The following is an 18,261-nucleotide window of genomic DNA, read 5'->3' as shown; positions in this document are numbered from 1 at the left end:
AAAACCCCACATCTAAGGTATTGTCACAACGGAAACGAAAAAACTACTTGTGCAACAGTACAATTTTATTTAACCAACCATTAAGACGCCGACGGGGGTCGACAAGTCAACGCTAAAATCCACAAAAGTTTATCTCACGCTGCTAGCAGCTCAGTGCGCCACCCAGCGGCCGCAGAAAATTCGCCAAATTTCGCACTGCAAAAATGCACAGGAAGGCATTGGCAACGCAGCAGTCCAACGACGACCAAGCCTTTGTTTGCATGAGCTGACGTTGGTTATTCCGTTTCGGGGTCGGTGGTCACAAAGAGTTGTTGATTGTCTGTAACTCCAGCGTCTGTACTGAGTGCTTTGATGGATTAATCGAAGTATCTTTATTATAGAACTCAAGAGACCAGAGCACATCTGTAAAACAAAGAACTGACGCGGCCGACTGTCTGAGCTTCTAAGCGGGGCCGTTACAGAATAAAAAGAAAACAAACCGCCGTAGGGTGCTACGCAAGAGGACAAACACACAGAAATTTGCATGGACAGACACAAGAGGGAATAAGCGAGCGCGCTACAGCACACAAGACAACCGGCCAACCACAAAGCCTCAAGAAGTCACGTGTTTAGGCCGGTGCAAAGGCAGACAGAACTTTGTCGGTTGTGTGGGAATTCTCTAACGGACATAATTGGTTCTTTGAACCTTTTTGCTAGAATCCTTATCCATTACGGGATAAACTGCAAAATCAAAAATATTGGTGCATCTGCGCTGAGTAAAATCGTTTCGCTCATGGGATAACGACAACAGCAGGTCGGCACTGTGCTTCATAAAACAACACTGTACACGGTTCGTAGGGATCGTCAAGGCAAAACCGAGAACCCAACCATTGGTTTGTTTACGGTGATTGGCCCAATACAGTGTTAGAAGGGGACGAACGCCGTGGAAACTTGGGAAGGGTAGGGGTTTAGAGCGCACAAAGAAACCGGTAGAAACTATACAAGAACAGGGGATAAACATAAAAAGCGCGGCACCTTGCAAAAACCCATCCATGGTGGGTTGACTATTGCACTTCGTTCGTCCGGTCCTGTGTTTAAGCGTAGTTATTTCACACAAAAATTTAACATATGGTTTGGTTCATTTTTCCGTCACTGCAGATTTTGGCTTTACGCGTTATTAAATTTAAACAAAACTTTTGCCACGGCATGCGCAATTGTTTGCCCCGCCGTTTACATGCGCACATAGACATCGCATGTTTAAATTAAGATTTCTATAAACGCCAGAGGCTTCATTTAAAAAAGCAGCGCTAGGAAAAAGGGGACATGCAAAGGTAGAAGACATTCGTGAACCACGGGATTGAACTTGATATCCAAGTCGAAGGTAGGAAAAGTCCTTTTGAAATTGTCAAAATGATGACATCGGTTTATCACTGGAACGTTTAGGCATCGTGCTTTGCAGAACGGGGGTTAGGGAATAAGTTAGCGTGAAAAAAATGGGAAAGGGGAGCGTTAAGTGAAAAAAAAAACAAGACAGAAGGGATGAAATATCACCAGAAACGTTTGAAATAAGAATATGGTGCGCAAGGCGGGAGCACACAAACATAAAACAAGGAAAACCTGTGTGTACAGCAAAGGTCACGCGTAGGTCCTGTGGGTTATTATTTAACAGTCAGAACATCTACCCAAGTGAGATCGGTTATAAAGTAAGCAGCACCACCGATACCTCATTCTCCGGGCCCGGTATGAAACCCGAACCACGCAACTGGATTTCACAACACGCGCGCCTGGGATGAGCCGACGAGTCTATGACGACATTAGCGGCGCCGTGGGACAATGCGGTGGCACGTGGACGCGTCGGTTTAGCCGAAGGTGTCATGCCGATGACGCAACCACTTCCGGCGAGGCAATAATCACTCGCTGCGTGTGGTAGTGTGGTTTCGCGTGCCAGGCATTCTGCAATTTCAACCCAAAACGCCTCTAAACTGGCGGCAAACTTGTCGTATTACGACAGAAAAGATGAAAACCACAAGTCTTCGACATCATTTGAGAACATCACATACCACGTGACATTATGTCACTTCCGGGTAGGCGGTTCAATGTCGACTCAAGGGCGGATGGTCAATTAGTGCATCTCCGCCGAGCCTAGCCCTCTCTGGACGACAAGTCGAGACACAACACGACGCAGTGTGACGTCATAGTTGTCACGTGACACGCCGAGCGTGATTCCGGTCTGGATGATTTTGCGACGGGTAGTGGTGGTAAAATCGAAGCGCAAAGACATAAAAGAAATAAAAAAGGAAAAAGGGGGCTTGAAACGCTTATGAGGCCACGAGGGGCTAAAGGGGGCAAACATTGTCACTGTGGGTCCACTGGTTCCCATCTATCGGCGCGAATTCACCGTTCTGTTACGTTTTCGTTTGAAACAACAGCACCTGTGAATGCAAAGCACTTTGTTACAATTCTGATATTTGCATAGTAAATATCCTTATTAAACAGTATGATGCCTTGATCAAATTAATCAGTTATCGAGATGAGCCACACCCTTCATTGATACAATGTGGTTTTAGTTACTTCAGTCCAATGCCACATGACTACACAAATATTTTAGAATTTAAATGATTGCTTTTTTACAATTTCAAAAAAGGCAACACAGCAATCAAACTACCACTGATACTAAGTAATTTGTTTAGATTTAAAATACTTTAAAATTCAGTTGAATCAAGACATCTAACCTAACTTTGTCAGCAAAAAAAGAGTTTTAAAATGATTCTTGGTGCTGGAATTATGGTCTCGAAAGAAATCTAGCCAAATCTGTACATATTTCATTTGTCCTCAAAAGTTGCAAATATTCTTACTTGATTTCAGTACGGGTATCAACATCAGGGTGTTGTTGAGTGATTGGTGCATTGGAATGACCAGCACCAGGGTCATCTGGAGTGTCCACATGCTGATATGGATTGCGAGTCTGCTAAAGAACAGAGGTAATGTTTTGTAATGAACAAGAGTTTCGTGATTAGAATTGAAGTCTTACCCTTGGCACTTGATTTCTTGGCACATCTGCAGTTACTTGCGTCACAGATTGCTGCGAAACAAAGTTTGATAATTATTCGTTACAGTTTGGTACACAAGATATGGATATGAAGAATAGCTTAATTGAGAATAAAATTGCCATTGAAGTCACATGAATTGAAGTAATCTTGTTACCAAAAGGTTTCGACTAAACGTTTGTGTGACAAGATAATAATGTTTTACGCAACTTTAAAGACAACTTTGTGATTACTTATGTTTCAAAGCTTTGGTACAAAAAATAGATTAATCCACCACACTATTTGACCAGTGTAGATCATTGTTCATTTATATCTAAATATGGAAACTGGTTCTCAAAGAAACAGAATCAGTCAATATTACTCAAAAAAATATATTTCGGATGTTTCCATATTTAGAGATGTACCGTATTTTACGGACCATAAGGCACAACTTAAATCCTTTTTTTTCCTCATAAATTAATCGTGCGCCTTATAAGCCCAATGTATGGACCAAGTAGTGCTTTATTGCTTTGTTTAATGAGCGTTATACGGTAACCCATACTCCTTAAAATACGTTGCGTTCTATAGCCCGGTGCGCCTTATGTATGAACAAAAAACCAATCAAAGCAATTTATTGACAGTGCGCCTTATAATCGGGTGCGCTTTATGGTCCGGGTCAGATACAGCTCAATCGATTGATTCTAAGTTTATAGTTCATTTATCATTCTGAATAAAGTCTCTCTCTTTTCACAATTCAAAGCATATTTACAGACTGGGTGATTTTCAGATGCAAAAATTTGCCATTACTTTAAATCTAATTAAAGTACACCTCATTTGGAAAAGATACAACAATACACAAAGTGTGATTTAAAAATGTGGTATCTAACCACATCATGATTCCGAGACAGTGTCAGCCACAAAGCCAGAGTTTCAGCACCAAATATTTACCACCTGATTCGGAAAGATCTAACTTGACAAACCAACGTCGTAAATGTGTTTGTTGAGGCCAAATAAGCCGAAATAACAGGAACTTGTTTTTTAACGAGGATTTCCACATCACTTATAAAAGTACAAACATGTCATAATAGCCAATGTCAAAAGTTATCTGGATTTGACAAATTAAGTAATCAAACTGTATTTTTTTAACAACTGGAAAATGTGTCTGTACGGTTGTATTAAGGAAGTTTACAGTGATTTAAATCATGCATATTGGTCGAAAAGCATATATGTGCTAAAAGGTATATATACCAGAAGTCTGGTGTCTGAGCATAACCTTATTGGAAGGAAACTAAAAAAAAACTTATTTAACAATTGTTATATAGTTGGAAAATTTTTGGACATCATTATTTGGTTGTAAATTCAGCAAATCTATTTTATACACATTAATATGCATAAGCCTGACATGATATGTTACATTTCCAAGATGGCGCAAAACAAAAATTATTTGATGACGGCAATTAAAACCCAATGTTCAAGAGTGTATTCATTTCTGTGTACAGGAGGTATTCACATCCATCGAGATAGGCAAACACAAGATTGCTATGTCAACAGTGCCTTTGTCTGGTTGCTACAATTCCAGGCAACTATAAAATTTAATAATAAAACATGGCAAAGTTTCCAGCAGTTTTGTGGACTATATCTGGGCTTCCATTAGTTCATCTACCATTGCAAAGGTCAAAATATGCTTTTTAAATTGCATTTCTGTAAGCTCTTAAAGTTGCTTATGCATAACTGCCCTGGTATTTATAGGTAGTGAAGCATTTTTGAAATGCCAATTTGGCTGGTGACAAAACGCTGCAGCTGTTTATGTCAGATTCAAGATGTTTTTTTCTCTCACTAATAACTGGGAACAACTGACAAAATAACAGTTTAATCAATTTTGAATTATATACCAATCATCCATGCAGGGTTCCAGCGCAATTTTTGTTTATAAATTCCATGACTTTTCCAAAACTTTTTAAGAACCCCCCCCCCCCCCGAATTTCCATAACCTTAATCGAAAAAAGTCGAGCAATTCCCATAGTAAAACTAGAAAAAAGACTGATATATGTAGCCAATTTACCATACTTGCAACGAATATACAAACATTACGTAATTTGAAATTCATATCTCTATCTGGCTTTTTCAGGCGCCAAATTCCATACTTTTTCAAGGACTTTTGCAAAAGTTGGCTTTTTTCAAAACTTTTCCAGGCCTTAAAAATACAAATTTAAATTCCATAACCTTTCCAGGTTTTCCATACCCACGGGAACCCTGTCCATGAGAGGATATCACATGTTAGACAAATTCTATACAATAACAGACTTATAAATAAAACATGTTTTAATGACCACTTTGCAATGTTTAAAACATGTTATGAGAAGCTAAAATTGCCATAAATCCTTAGAAAGTAGCTAAAGTAACTTTTCAATCGCAAACAAACAAACTATAAACCAGTTTAAGTAAGTCTGTAGATCAGTAAATTAGGTTTATAAGGTAGATATGGCAGTAACTACTTTCACTTCGAAAGCCCTATGTTGGTGCCTTGGCGCTTGCAGTGTTATGGTTTCCAAGAGCACAGAGAACAATGTTCAAGCATAATACTTGGGTACTTTGTATGTACAACTTAAAAGTACATCAAACTTAATGGGTCACGACCCAAAGTTGGGTCGCCCGATAATTCTGTAGGGTCGCCTGTTTTTGTGACAATATACGATGAGTAGCGTTTTTTTTCAAACATTTCCCAGGGCTTCAAATTGTTGCCTAATAATAATTTTATGACAACTTTACGTGACAATGGTTAACTCTGTTTGTGACGTCATAATGTTTATGTTAGCTCACTTTTGAACTTTGTTTGGCTGATAATAATGCGCTGAACCAGCTAAACTTTAAGCTAAACGGAAATAATCGGTCGAAAAAACTAAAATTTGTTTGACAATTTAATTTTAAAAACTGGCATAATATAAAATAGTAAGAATGCATGTCCATGGGTCGCGAGAAACCACAAAACAAAATTTTGTATTTTTAAAAGTATTTGGGTCGCGCCAGAAAAAGGTTGGGAACCACTGTCTTACAGCAATAGCTCTAGAGGTGAGTATCAGTACCCAATTTGTGGACAATTGCAAGAAAAAATGGGACACTGGATGAAAATTGCTAAAAGTTGCACTGGACTAAAAAGACTCCAGGCAAATTTGTTGTATATAAACCAATCTGGTGGCATTACTCAACCACCACCATGCTATTATCTGTGACTTAGAATTAGGATTGTTGACAATTTTGTTTATTAAGGGAGATCACTTAACTGTATTAAGAGGGATCACTTGGGGGGTATATATTAACAACCAAAAAGATTGTGAAATACTGTACTAAGGCAACATATATAACTGAGAACGTTTCACCAAAATGCCCCTTTAAGATCAAATCCACACAAAAGCTAAAGATGCCATGTAGGCAAAGGAACCTAATAAACTGATACAACGGCATCAGGTTTGCAGAAATTTTTTTTTAAACGTCAAAGGAAAAACAACGTTTTTTGGAGAATAGGCCTGTTCTACGTGGCGGTTAATCCAAGGCAGGTACAGAAAAGTGGTGAATTTAAAATTTTTGGTTGAAAACAACAAAAAAATCAAGCATCTTACCAAGGGTTTGCCGGACCAGTCAAATTCTGAATCGTGAGGGTAACCCTTGCGCTCATACAGGTCGGAGAAAAGTTTCCGTAAGTAATCATAATCTGGAGTTTCGAAAAAGTCCAGGTGCCGAACATAACGCAGGTACGCCGCCATCTCCTCTGTAAACAAAATTACAGAGGTTTAGTACATTTCCAAACACCAACATGACATAACACATTTCAAGTGACAAGATTAAGTTACACTGAAGAACTATACACAAGGAAAATATGAAGATGGTAAAACAGCGTAAGGCAAAATACCACAGTAAGCAATTTGATATGACACAGACTGGACTCAGTTTACAAGTCAAATGATTCAACTGGTGACAGGAATTGGAACTTATTTACAACAATATTTGTTGTTCTGACAGTTGGTGTATAAAACATGTGTATTCAGAAATGTGACACCATAATTAAAGTATTGTAAGAGCAAAACAGCATGGTATATATATATACATGTTGATAAAACAAATACTTTCTTCCCATTTTGTTTGAGAATTAAAAAAAAATTTTTATAGGATTTTAACGTCTTTAGTTGTACTGCTGGTTCAAAATTTACTTGGTCCAACTTCAAATGGCTATCAGTAAAAAAATTTAAACTAAACCAAAACAATATCTGTAAATGAATATTCACATGCCATTTGTCTGTAATGCTATGTGTTCATATCCAATTTCTAAAATAATCCCTTCAGAGTCTGTCAGATTTCCTGACATGTTTGTGAACGAAGACAACATTTTGAAAAAGCAAGAACACCAGCATGGTAAATGTTAGAACATCAAAGAAAAGACATCTAAAAATACTCTTGTCACCATGTCTTGCGCCAATTAATCGCCAAATGGGCACTGGTTAGTGCTGTAATGGTCTAATTATAAGCCAAACAGACAGAACGTGAGTTGTATAAACCTGTACCAAACATGTGCTGACAGCCAGGAAGCACATTAATCACTAATTGGATGGCTGCATAGCTATTAACTGGAGATATGGGGATGGTAAATAAACAACCTCAAAACACAGGAAATTTGAACTTCATAATGACACTGATTCTGGGTATAGCTTATCAGCAGGCATATAAAGTAGCAGTACATCCGCTACTTGCTTTTTTTTGTTATTAAACCAAAAGTCTTCTAAAAAAGGAAAAATGATGAACAAAATTGGTAGTATCATGGCCACCCATAACATTTGGATGTACATGCAACCCTTGAATAAAAACTACACTAAATCATGTTACAAATATTTACAGACCACCAAAAAGAACTTCAAAATCATTGCGACCAGTTACATTACATATATTTTAATCTTGACCTTTCTTGCAAGTGTCAATTGATTATATTGAAGCAATACTGCCACTTTCAAGTAATGCCAAAGTATTTATGTGCCAGAAAGACATTATAAAGACCTTTTTTCGGAACTAGTTATTTATTTTGCTGCTTGTTAATGCACTGTGGCAGTGGGTTATAAAGTAACAGCTAAACAAGGTATCAGACTGTTAAGGATGTCAGTATATGTGTCACTGAGCTAATCATGAGACAAATGGTGATGACATCAATTGGATGTGGTATGTTTATCTGTCTGAAACATGTCTAGACATAACCTGGCATCAAGTACCCTTTTCATCATCAATCAATCATGTTTACAAAATGCTAGCAAAAGTCATTTGACATTCTGAGATTTAATGCAGTTCAAGTCCAACAACAAGATCCAGTCGAACAGATATTTCTTATTATGATGTGCAAGTCCTAAAAATAGCCTAGCTAAATCTGTAAATCCTTTCCAAAGGAATTTTGTTATTTATTATGTTTATCTTACGGTTTTGTAGAATGTCAGTTTTATGTATAAACCCCATAAATTCATTGACTGATTCTGTTACTAGGAAAAATTTTCTATTCCCGTGAACAGTGATTGTGGCCATACTGACTGTTGGATTGTCCAATACTTTTTCCAAAAGAAGCAATTACAACAAGTTTATGCCTTCATCTTATGTGCATAAACAACATTTTCTAATAATACCTGGGTGGTTTTCACAAAGCACATCAATGGGTGTCGACCTTTTGGTATCTCCAATCTTTTGGTACCTTTCTTTAAGGGTGTCGGCCTGGAGAAAGATTTTTTAATTAACTTTACGTACATGTTTATCTCAAACCAAATATGAACATCCAAAACAGTACTATTCATCATCAGAATTGTAACAGTACGAAGTGCGCACAAATAAAGGCGTAAACAACTGTTAACCTAGTTACAAGCAACTAGGGGTGTGTCTCTGTGTTTAGTAACAAAGTATACAGTGGTTCCCAACCATTTTCAATGCACACCTCACTTAACAATTCAAGGCATTTCATTCTTCCGTAATATATTATGTATATAGTAGATGCCAAACCATACAAAGATCATATAAAGTGGGTCTTTTTTCGCAGGTTATATTCCCATAGATGAAGTGTTTATTTACACACAACATAGACAATTCTTCCTCTTAAGTAATAAAATCCCTGCGTGGGAACCACTGAGTTATACGATCAAACACAAATACAGATAAGGCCTTATTTTCACTTACCTTCAAACCTTGCCAAGGTAAACTTCCCCTTAGGAAGTACATGAACATGTGACCAAGAGCTTCAAGGTCATCTCTTCGACTTTGTTCTTCACAAAAAAGAAAAAAAAGTTATTTCAATTGTAATCTACTATAAGCTGAGTGTGCTGACTGCCAATTGACTGAAAAACAACACAACATAAGGTAATGCGAGAAAATTTTAGGGGGGGCCTTTCCAGGTTTTGGAAACATGCCATTTCTTCACCCTAGGGCAATGGTTCCCAAACTGTGGGCCATGGCCCAGTACTAGGCCACGAAGACATTTTTAATGGGCCACAGCGCCATTTGAACAGATTCTACTGTTTTGTTATACAGTAGATATTAGGCGCTTTGTTTTGAAAAAGATAATATTTGCAAAACAATAATTATTTAGCAAGAAATATCATTGTCTCCCAACAATGGGTTTTAGCTGGTGGGTGGGAGATAGCAGTTCAAAGTGGGTGAGTAGTCAGGTATGTGAGTAGCGGGAATTGAAAAGTAGCCATTTATTGAACTAGCTAACTTTTCAAAAACAATTAGTGCAATTTACTAAATAATAGCTGCAAATATGGCTAAATTTCTGGAGCATCTCATCAAAAACAATTACTAGAAACCATTTTGCCTGTTTTTGACTCTATTTTTCATTTTTGTGCCCAAATTTACAGCACGTGGTGAGCCACGAATCGCTATTAAAATAGACATTTGGGCCACAGACCAAAAAAGTTTGGGAACCCCTGCCCTAGGGAATGACCTATACCAGATTCTATATATATATAACACAAGTTATACAACCCATTGTTACACAATACAGCCTCATGGTTGCCGTTTCGTGTCCAAAATGATAGAGCGGATATAGGAAAAAACACATAAATTGCCTGATTTTTATGAACTGGAGAGCTTTAATGTAAGTTTGATGGCCGAATAGTTGGAACCATTTAATTTGGCTGATGTCATTTAAACCGAAAACAGGGGTGTAAAGACATGTGGTAAATCAATGCATATGAATGTGACACAGATGCTCACATTTCGAAATAAAAAATCTTTCGTTGTAAACAGCAATAAAAATCGTATTAGTGCGAATATTTTTTACAACTGGGGTGCGTTTGAAAGCTTATGCATATTAGCTTCAATTTATTCGAAAAAAATGATATGTTAGTATTTGAAAAAAATTAATTACACTAAGGAGAAAGTCAAAAATTAGAAAAAACGCTTTTTTTCAATTTTTTGTTTTACATCAATTTTTTGTTATTTTACGCTTGGTTGATTCACAGACAGCTGTTTGGAGTTTATTTCAGGGCTCTGTAAGCGTGTTACGGCAATCTTTGTTTACAATTTGGTATGTGTTCAGCTGAATTGGGCTTGAAAGTGGGTAGTTTGGGGCAGTAAATTTGCCTTGGTTTGCTTGAATATACTGCTGTATCAGCCAGTTTAGCTTTACTATTTGTGGTGACAGCAGTTATTTATCAAGAAAACAACTGTTGTAGAAGCATTTTGACTTTGGAAGTTTGTGGTTGCTGACCTATATTTTGATTATATCTGGCCCTCAACTGCATTTACATTGTCAAATGATAGGAGGATTTGGCCTCATGAATGGACAACAAATACAGAAGAATCAGTGCAAAGTACCTTGGGAATGCTTGGAATTGTGTTTTTTCTGCTAACTTCCGTGAACTGTGTTGTCAAACTTGCACATGTTGTGGTGTAATGATACATAATAAACATCCCATGTACAAACACTTGTAAATGAATTATGTGTGTACAGGTATTTAGTAAACATTAGAATAAGTCCGTAAATTGTCAAGATTGCCAATAATTTTCATTGAAAACAAGTTTCATACGCTCAAAAACATTAATTTTGTCCTTTACTACAGAAAAATAAGAAACTGAAATTGATCATTATGACGTCATTAGGCTAATTAATGACGTCACCGAAAAACACACATCAAGTTTTGTAAGGAATTGTTTGTGAAACAACTTGGAACTAATAATTGTAACGAAAAACATCAATAAACTGCAATTTTATGAAAAAATATATTTTAAATGACGTCATTTCGTAAGTGATGACGTCATTGAAAAAATTTTTATCTTTAAATTGTAGAAAATGTTATACCCAACAACTTCCCCAGAGAAAGTTTTTGCCTATCTTCTATCGATTTTGTATAAAACCTTAAAGAGCAAGAGCATGTCTAAACATTAATTTTTGTCAAAAAATATTCAGCAGTTAAAGGGTTAATATACACCTCAGCTAGTGTATGTGGCCCACTTTGACCATTCCCGTCATGGACACAATAATACATCATGCAAAATGTATGAATAATATCACAGTGACAGAAAACAAATTGTAAAAGATTATTTTTTAGTTCCCTGAAACAGGTTTGCAAACCCAAATGGGTATAGTACACAAATTTAAGCTAAAAATGCACTTTAATGGGCATATTTACCTTTTCCGAGATGGGTGTTGATGCTCATATACCGGGCAGTTCCAGTAAGGCTTTTGTGTTCTCGATATGGAATATGTTTCTTTGTTTCAGGATCAATATATTCCTTTGCCAAACCATAGTCGATGATATTAATTGTTGATTGTTGTGGCGAGCTTATGCGACCAATAAGGAAATTTTCTGGCTTTACATCCCGATATATGAGGTGTTTCGAATGAACGTATTCTATTCTGGTTATCTGTAAATCAAGCAAAGAGTGTTTAAAATGATAAACCACAGTTGATATTATGCAGATAAGCTTCTATTTTAACATATTTACAAGTCATCATATGGCCAAGTGGGGATGTTTCATTTTTGCACCACATCAATATGCAAGACTAAGTATATTTAAACAAATAGCACAAAGAGGGTATTTCATGTTGCAAATGTTAAGGTTAAAGAAAAGATTATTAAACACTAGGGGCAAAATTTCCTATATATATATATATATATAAGCTTTCCTATATATTTCCAGTTTATATGTTTTATTTACCGATTTACTGTTCTAACAATTTGCCCTACTATCATTATTGTTTTTGTGAATGGGTCACAATCCAAAAATGGTGCAGTTATTTTTTAGATTCTAAAGGATTAGTAGAAAGAATCAAACCAAACTGAAAAGGTTTAGTCCATATTCATTTTACATCATTATATTGAGATAAATTTACAAATGGGGCCAAACTTCATTTCGCATGAGATAAAGTTGGCAAATAGAAATGGTTGCAAGCAAGAAAATCTACAAGACTGATAACTTCCTGTTCATGCCATAGTTGCTATTTTCCATTGCTTGTTTGCTATTTATTGGTTGTATGGAGTAAGGGGCTGATTTCAAAACAATGCACCCATGAACTTGAAAATATTTTGCAACTATATGGCAAAAAAATTCTTGCATTAACAGTATTATATTGTTGCAGAAAGCGTATCAGCATTTAGTATGTGCAAACTGTTCTGTTTGTAAAAATTGTTGAAAAAAGACTTCATCAGATTTAGTATTTTTGTAATAAGGTGTGCACTAGTAATTCACCAAACCAGCCTTAAAAGGCCAGTTCAAAACGCTTCGGCTGAACCTGAAATATCCATCATAATGGGTGTTTTGAAAAGTAAACCTTTTTATGATATTCCAAAATGCATTTTACAGTGTATATTGTACACAACCCCCCAAAAAAATTTTAGTTTGTAATTTTTGGATGAAAACAGCTTTTTCCTGCAATAATTTAATTTGTGATGGCAAAAATATTTAGGCTTAGTTTTCACACAAACAAAAGCTTAGCTGAAACTAAAACATCATCATAACCGCATATTCGGCTGAAATGTTTCAGGCAACCTATCCTTCAGTGTACACTAGGTATTAAATAATTAGAATTTTTTTTGCAATGTTGGCTATTTCAAAACAGATTAATGTGATAGTTGCCCTTGCTTAAATTTTTGGCACAAAGATTACCATAAACTTTGTAAGTGAAACTAGACATTTAAACTTGGCCAACATGAAACAAATCATGATGACGTTTTAAACAAAAGACTGCAGTGACTAACATATGCTGCTTGGCTGAAATCAACAGACATTTTAGGGCCAACGAGTCTGTGACTTAGTTAATGTGCAATGACTGTTAAAATGTAGACTAAATGTAAATCCTGTATATATTCTGTGTAATAATTGACTATGTTTGGTTGATTCTTGCTTCATAACGGGACTGTTTAATAACTAATATTGGTTATCCAATAATTCACTGTTTTCTATGTTTGGCAACTCTTTTGTTATTATATTTAATATGTAAACAAGATGTTACACATTTCTAAACGCCCACTCACATAATAAACTAAGCTGTACATTTTTTAGGTCTGCATATTATAACCTACTGGTTTGAAGTGTATGTACATACATGTGTATATAGTCAATATCAGTTTGTCTTAGAGCAGTTTCCAAACTTTTTTAACAACTCCCTCACTCAACTATTTAAAACATTTTCATTCCTCCCCGAAATACCACAAGTACATAAAAAAACAAGTAAAGATCATATAAGACTTGGTCTTACATTATCTTTAAAGGTCATATTTCCAGAACTTAAGTGTCTATTAGCAAACAACATGCAAAAATTTAACAATACTTAACCCTTGAAGTTTTAAAACTCATCCTAGGTTGAAGACCACTAGCTTCAAGTATATCTATTTACCCTTGCTATACATGTAAGCAAATCTGACTGAAAAAACATGGTAATTTAATTTTACTTGAGCACAAAATGACATGTTTGTACACAGATACAGAAGAATTTTGTTAATTACAAAATCGCATGTCTAAGTTGCCATTTTTTCCATGTAATTAACCACATTACATGGCTATTCCAATTCTTTTTCTCAACAAATTTGCAATCCACATGCAATTTCATAGAATGTGTACTTGCTATACAACCAGATGAATCTATTTGTCATTTTCTACTTATGTTCACACTGTAATGCACAATCAGAAAAAAATGCAAGTGGGGTAAAAACTGTGGTTATCAAGACAAATGAAGCAGATGGTACTTCTACAGGGCCATTTCAACCAAATCCATTCAAAGATTTGATGCCAAAAATGCATGGACAAACTTTATGACAGAAAAAATAAAAAAACTGGAAAAAAAACTTAAATTTAAGAAATTTCCCCTTCAGGGAAGTGGACCAATAATAATTTTCTTTAAATATGACAAAGCTAGAGTGTTACATACCAACTGAATTGCAATCATCAGAACAGTTTTCAGTGTGAAAGTTCGGTCGCACAAATCAAATAAGTCCTCAAGACTAGGTCCCAACAACTCCATCACCATGGCGTTGTATTTTCCACAAGGACCAAAGTAATACACTTGGGGAATTCCTTCTGCCATGAAGAACAAATAGGGTCTGATTATATGGTGACAGGCTTAAGCTTTCATTGTATGTTGGTATAGAATAGAACCATTGGTTATTCATATATTTGTTGTTGTTTTGTACTGACCTATGTTGCCCAACAGCTTGTAATATCTGTATTCTAAATGCAGCTGTGGTGCCCTTGACTTCATTGGCTCCTGTAACGAGAAAATAGATTGCACAAACCAATATGGCAAAGTAATTTCAGTACTGGTCAATTTTTGGCCATTTTAGTTTACACATAGGTACATTGTTCTAAAGCAGTGATTCTCAAACGATACATAGTGTGTTTGGAAAGCAGTCAAGTGTCAGATAAGGAAAAAGTTATTTGATTAGATGGTCCTTAAAATTATGGACTGATTTTTTCATATTACTGCCAAAAATTCACCCGTGACATTTGGTTACAAAATTTTTAAGTCTATAGCCATGAACTATTTTCTTTTGGAAAGGTTGAATGATGCACAGAAAAACAAAGAATCAATTCAAACGAGGTTCTGGAGGTAATTTTTAGTGAGCAAACGTCAGATTAGTGTTCCATCTGTTAAAGATTAGTGTCATAAAAACCAAGCAACAAAATTTATTGTTCAAAATCTGACAAGAGGTATAAGAAAACAAATAAAGGTTAAGAACTTCTAAATGAAAACTTTGCACATTCAATATCTTTTACATAAAAACAAGTATATATTTGATAAAAAGAGCAACTTACCAATTTTATAGCAACATGCTCATTGTTGTATAAGTTTTTGCCTGTAATGTATAAGAAAACAATTATGCCTGGCTTTTATTGTAATATCTCTTTGTATCTCTGTAGCTATGTGAGTATTAACCAATAACCCAATTTCGACAGGATCCATTATGCCATGATCCTAAAGATTAGTGGTCAGAGAGACGGTTTAAAAGGTTAAAATGGGAACAAATCCAATTACCACTTAAACATACACCACGTTAATGTGAAGCTAATCCCCTTACTGCTCTCAACAATTAAATTACATTCCTTAAAATCACAGTACGCCAGGCCCATTGAAGGCGCTATACCGAATCAGCCGGTCACCAAGCATTCACCACCATATGGCAAGGCGTAGGCTAGAAAAATCTAGCCTGCGGTGGGATTCGAACCCACGACAGGAGTCTTTCCGGGACTCGCGCTCTACCAACTGAGCTACACAGGCTCAGTGGAGAATCCGCCGAAAGTCGAATCACAAGCACCGTTGCCTGCCTCAGATGCTGCACATGTCAGCTTCGTAGTAGGGGATCGCCAGATTGACCAGTATCAGTTAAGATGAACATAAATTCATAACTGGGATCAGCCCTGAAGCGTCTACGAAGCTGACATGTACAGCATACGAGGCAGGCAACGGTGCTTGTGATTCGACTTTCGGCGGATTCTCCACTGAGCCTGTGTAGCTCAGTTGGTAGAGCGCGAGTCCCGGAAAGACTCCTGTCGTGGGTTTGAATCCCACCGCAGGCTAGATTTTTCTAGCCTACGCCTTGCCATATGGTGGTGAATGCTTGGTGACCGGCTGATTCGGTATAGCGCCTTCAATGGGCCTGGCGTACTGTGATTTATATATGAGTGTGCCGTGATCGCTGGTCTGCATAGACGCTTCAGGGCTGATCCCAGTTATGAATTTATGTTCATCTTAACATTCCTTTAATAATTAACAGCAGCAAAGAAAATTGTTTTTTGCAGTAATGAACAGATGTGGGAACAAAATATATTTAATATACGATATAAAATTGTCCAATAGACACTCCTTATTAAAGAAAACTAAGACTGGATACAATAATAGACATTAATATCATGAAATTAACAACTTGATAAAAAACTTTCAAAAACAGTTTAAAAACAAGTTTCAAAAACAAACAACAACCATTTGAACACTGACAGAAATTCAGGGTAAACACATTTTGTTTGAAACGGTTATAATGTGTGAAAAATTTGCATTAGATTTTAAACTTGTAACCTCTTACCTAATCGTAGCTCGCCGAAGTTTCCACAACCAATTTTCTTGCCAACACGAAAGTTAGGGCCCACCATGAGCATGCCTGTATTAGGAGTGGTTGTGCGAGTCCTGGCATCATTTACACCAGATCGACCACCATGGTGGCCACGGTCACGATGTGTCCGGGCGCCCGACTGGTCTCTTCGGTCCCCACCATTACCGCGCACTTGCATAGCAGAATGTTGTGCAGCAACAATCACTTTTTAGTTGTGTTGTGACCAGTCACAAGTAAAACATACCGCAGGGCCACTACACAAGAAACAGATCACAGTTTCACCCTAGCCTACAGCAGTTTTTGTTCTTGTCGAATATCAAATTATACAGCACTGCAAATAAACAGGCAATGATCAACAAAGCAAAAATCAGTGAGCAGCTGTCTTTGCCAATCTGGCCTACATCATTGATTTTTCAAGCAGTCTGGGCACTTCAATAAAAGATTATGTGCCCCAAAACATGAAACAGAGATTTTCTCACACAAATGAAGCGGAGCTCATTTCCAGTAAAATCTGTATTTGAAATGATATGGGCAAACATTGATGTACTTTAATTGGAAAAGTTTTTGCAAATTACATGGTTGGACATGTAAAATGCATGTTGTACATCAGATCCACTCCAGAAAAGTTAACATTTATCTTTATTTTAGTTTTCTTAAATAATCAGGAAAAAATTTATTTCTATTTTTTTTGCGAACCTATTTTTTTATGAGTGTACTCGCTTACACAAATGTTTAAAAAGCAATCTAGAATCCTTTGTGCAACATTTGTTTTGTAACAGCTTCAATTAAAGATGAGCAGGTTAGAATATTGCGTCCATTTCAACACATTTGAGAAAATATTGAAAAAAAACTCGGCCAAAGCCATTAATTTCCAAAATATTTGGATTAACGATATAAAATCTTTAGATTTGATTGTGCTAGAATGAAAAATTAAGAAAAGAACAAGCCTCAGAATCAGATACTTTAAATTTGATTTACCCCTTCAATACTTTTTACACAATAATTATGAAATGCCATAACATTCTGTCAAACACCAGCAGAGTCAACTATGACTAGCTTTATACTTTGACAGTTTACCAATCATTGCAAGGAACACTGCAATTCTAAATCAATACATTATTTGTGTGTTTTGTAAACATAGTTTAGTGTCAAACTGTATAAAAGGGCAATTGAAGTTGATAACTGCTAAACAACCAATTAAATATCGAGGTCAAGAAATGAACAAAGTATAATTAAATAATACACAAAACATTTGACAAAAAAATCTTTCACAAAAGTCACATTATTTTACAAAGCATAAGACAAACTGATGAAATGTTATAACGTTAACCAACAATACATCTAGAAGCAGAAAATGTCCAATCCTACACCGAAGTTTATGTTTTGTGAATGAAACACAAAAGCTAACCAGCAGCTGACGTCACTCATCACGACCCAACCTACCTTCATTAGCAATGGTAAAGTGGGAATTTGGCAAATCCAATGAGGCCAACGCCGTAGACAGGAAGTGACGACAAGTTTTTGTTCAGCGAAAACTGCGGTAGTATAAATATCTAGAGCGACAAATACCTGGACACGTTTGTCGTGAGTTTTGCTTTTTAACTGAAAGCAGCCATATCATTTACCATGTCGGTTCAGTTGTGCGTATTTTAAACAAAGGCAAAATTATATACGGGTGAAACTGCCTGTTT

The 18,261-nt window shown here is 36.3% G+C and overlaps 1 protein-coding gene and 2 non-coding genes across 5 annotated transcripts; 1 reads left to right on the top strand and 2 right to left on the bottom strand.

The window, feature by feature from the left end:
• Positions 1-44: 44 nt before the first annotated feature.
• LOC145212239 (casein kinase I-like) lies at positions 45-16,921 on the bottom strand. Of its 3 annotated transcripts, none has more exons than XM_080080288.1 (11): positions 16,544-16,921; positions 15,279-15,319; positions 14,661-14,730; positions 14,395-14,543; positions 11,657-11,891; positions 9,201-9,286; positions 8,660-8,744; positions 6,623-6,771; positions 3,011-3,061; positions 2,835-2,947; positions 45-2,411 (listed from the first exon to the last, which is right to left on the bottom strand). In XM_080080288.1, exons 1-11 carry the CDS (start codon positions 16,746-16,748, stop codon positions 2,360-2,362), a joined length of 1,236 nt encoding a protein of 411 aa, XP_079936414.1. In that variant the 5' UTR covers positions 16,749-16,921; the 3' UTR covers positions 45-2,359. The 3 variants fall into 3 exon arrangements, with proteins under 3 accessions (XP_079936414.1, XP_079936415.1, XP_079936416.1); XM_080080289.1 differs by having other exon boundaries at positions 2,835-2,944; XM_080080290.1 differs by having other exon boundaries at positions 14,395-14,540.
• Trnas-gga (transfer RNA serine (anticodon GGA)) lies at positions 15,668-15,741 on the bottom strand. Its single transcript has one exon. It is a non-coding gene; the product is annotated as a tRNA-Ser (tRNA).
• Positions 15,967-16,040, top strand: Trnas-gga (transfer RNA serine (anticodon GGA)). Its single transcript has one exon. It is a non-coding gene; the product is annotated as a tRNA-Ser (tRNA).
• Positions 16,922-18,261: the final 1,340 nt, after the last annotated feature.

This window comes from Phallusia mammillata, chromosome 2 (genome assembly GCF_965637545.1).
Source record: "Phallusia mammillata chromosome 2, kaPhaMamm4.hap1.1, whole genome shotgun sequence".
Taxonomy (NCBI): domain Eukaryota; kingdom Metazoa; phylum Chordata; class Ascidiacea; order Phlebobranchia; family Ascidiidae; genus Phallusia; species Phallusia mammillata.
Note: the sequence above shows the minus strand (reverse complement) of the source record. Positions and strands in the feature narration are given on the sequence as shown.

Bases quoted from the DNA above. Each gene is read 5' to 3' on its own strand.
- LOC145212239 (XM_080080288.1), bottom strand. From the start codon at position 16,748: ATGCAAGTGCGCGGTAATGGTGGGGACCGAAGAGACCAGTCGGGCGCC. The intron at 6,772-8,659 runs GTATTATTAGAA...TTTTGTTTACAG, and splicing joins GCTTTGTGAAAACCACCCAG to AGGAGATGGCGGCGTACCTG. The intron at 3,062-6,622 runs GTAAGATGCTTG...TTTGTTTCGCAG, and splicing joins ACTGGTCCGGCAAACCCTTG to CAATCTGTGACGCAAGTAAC.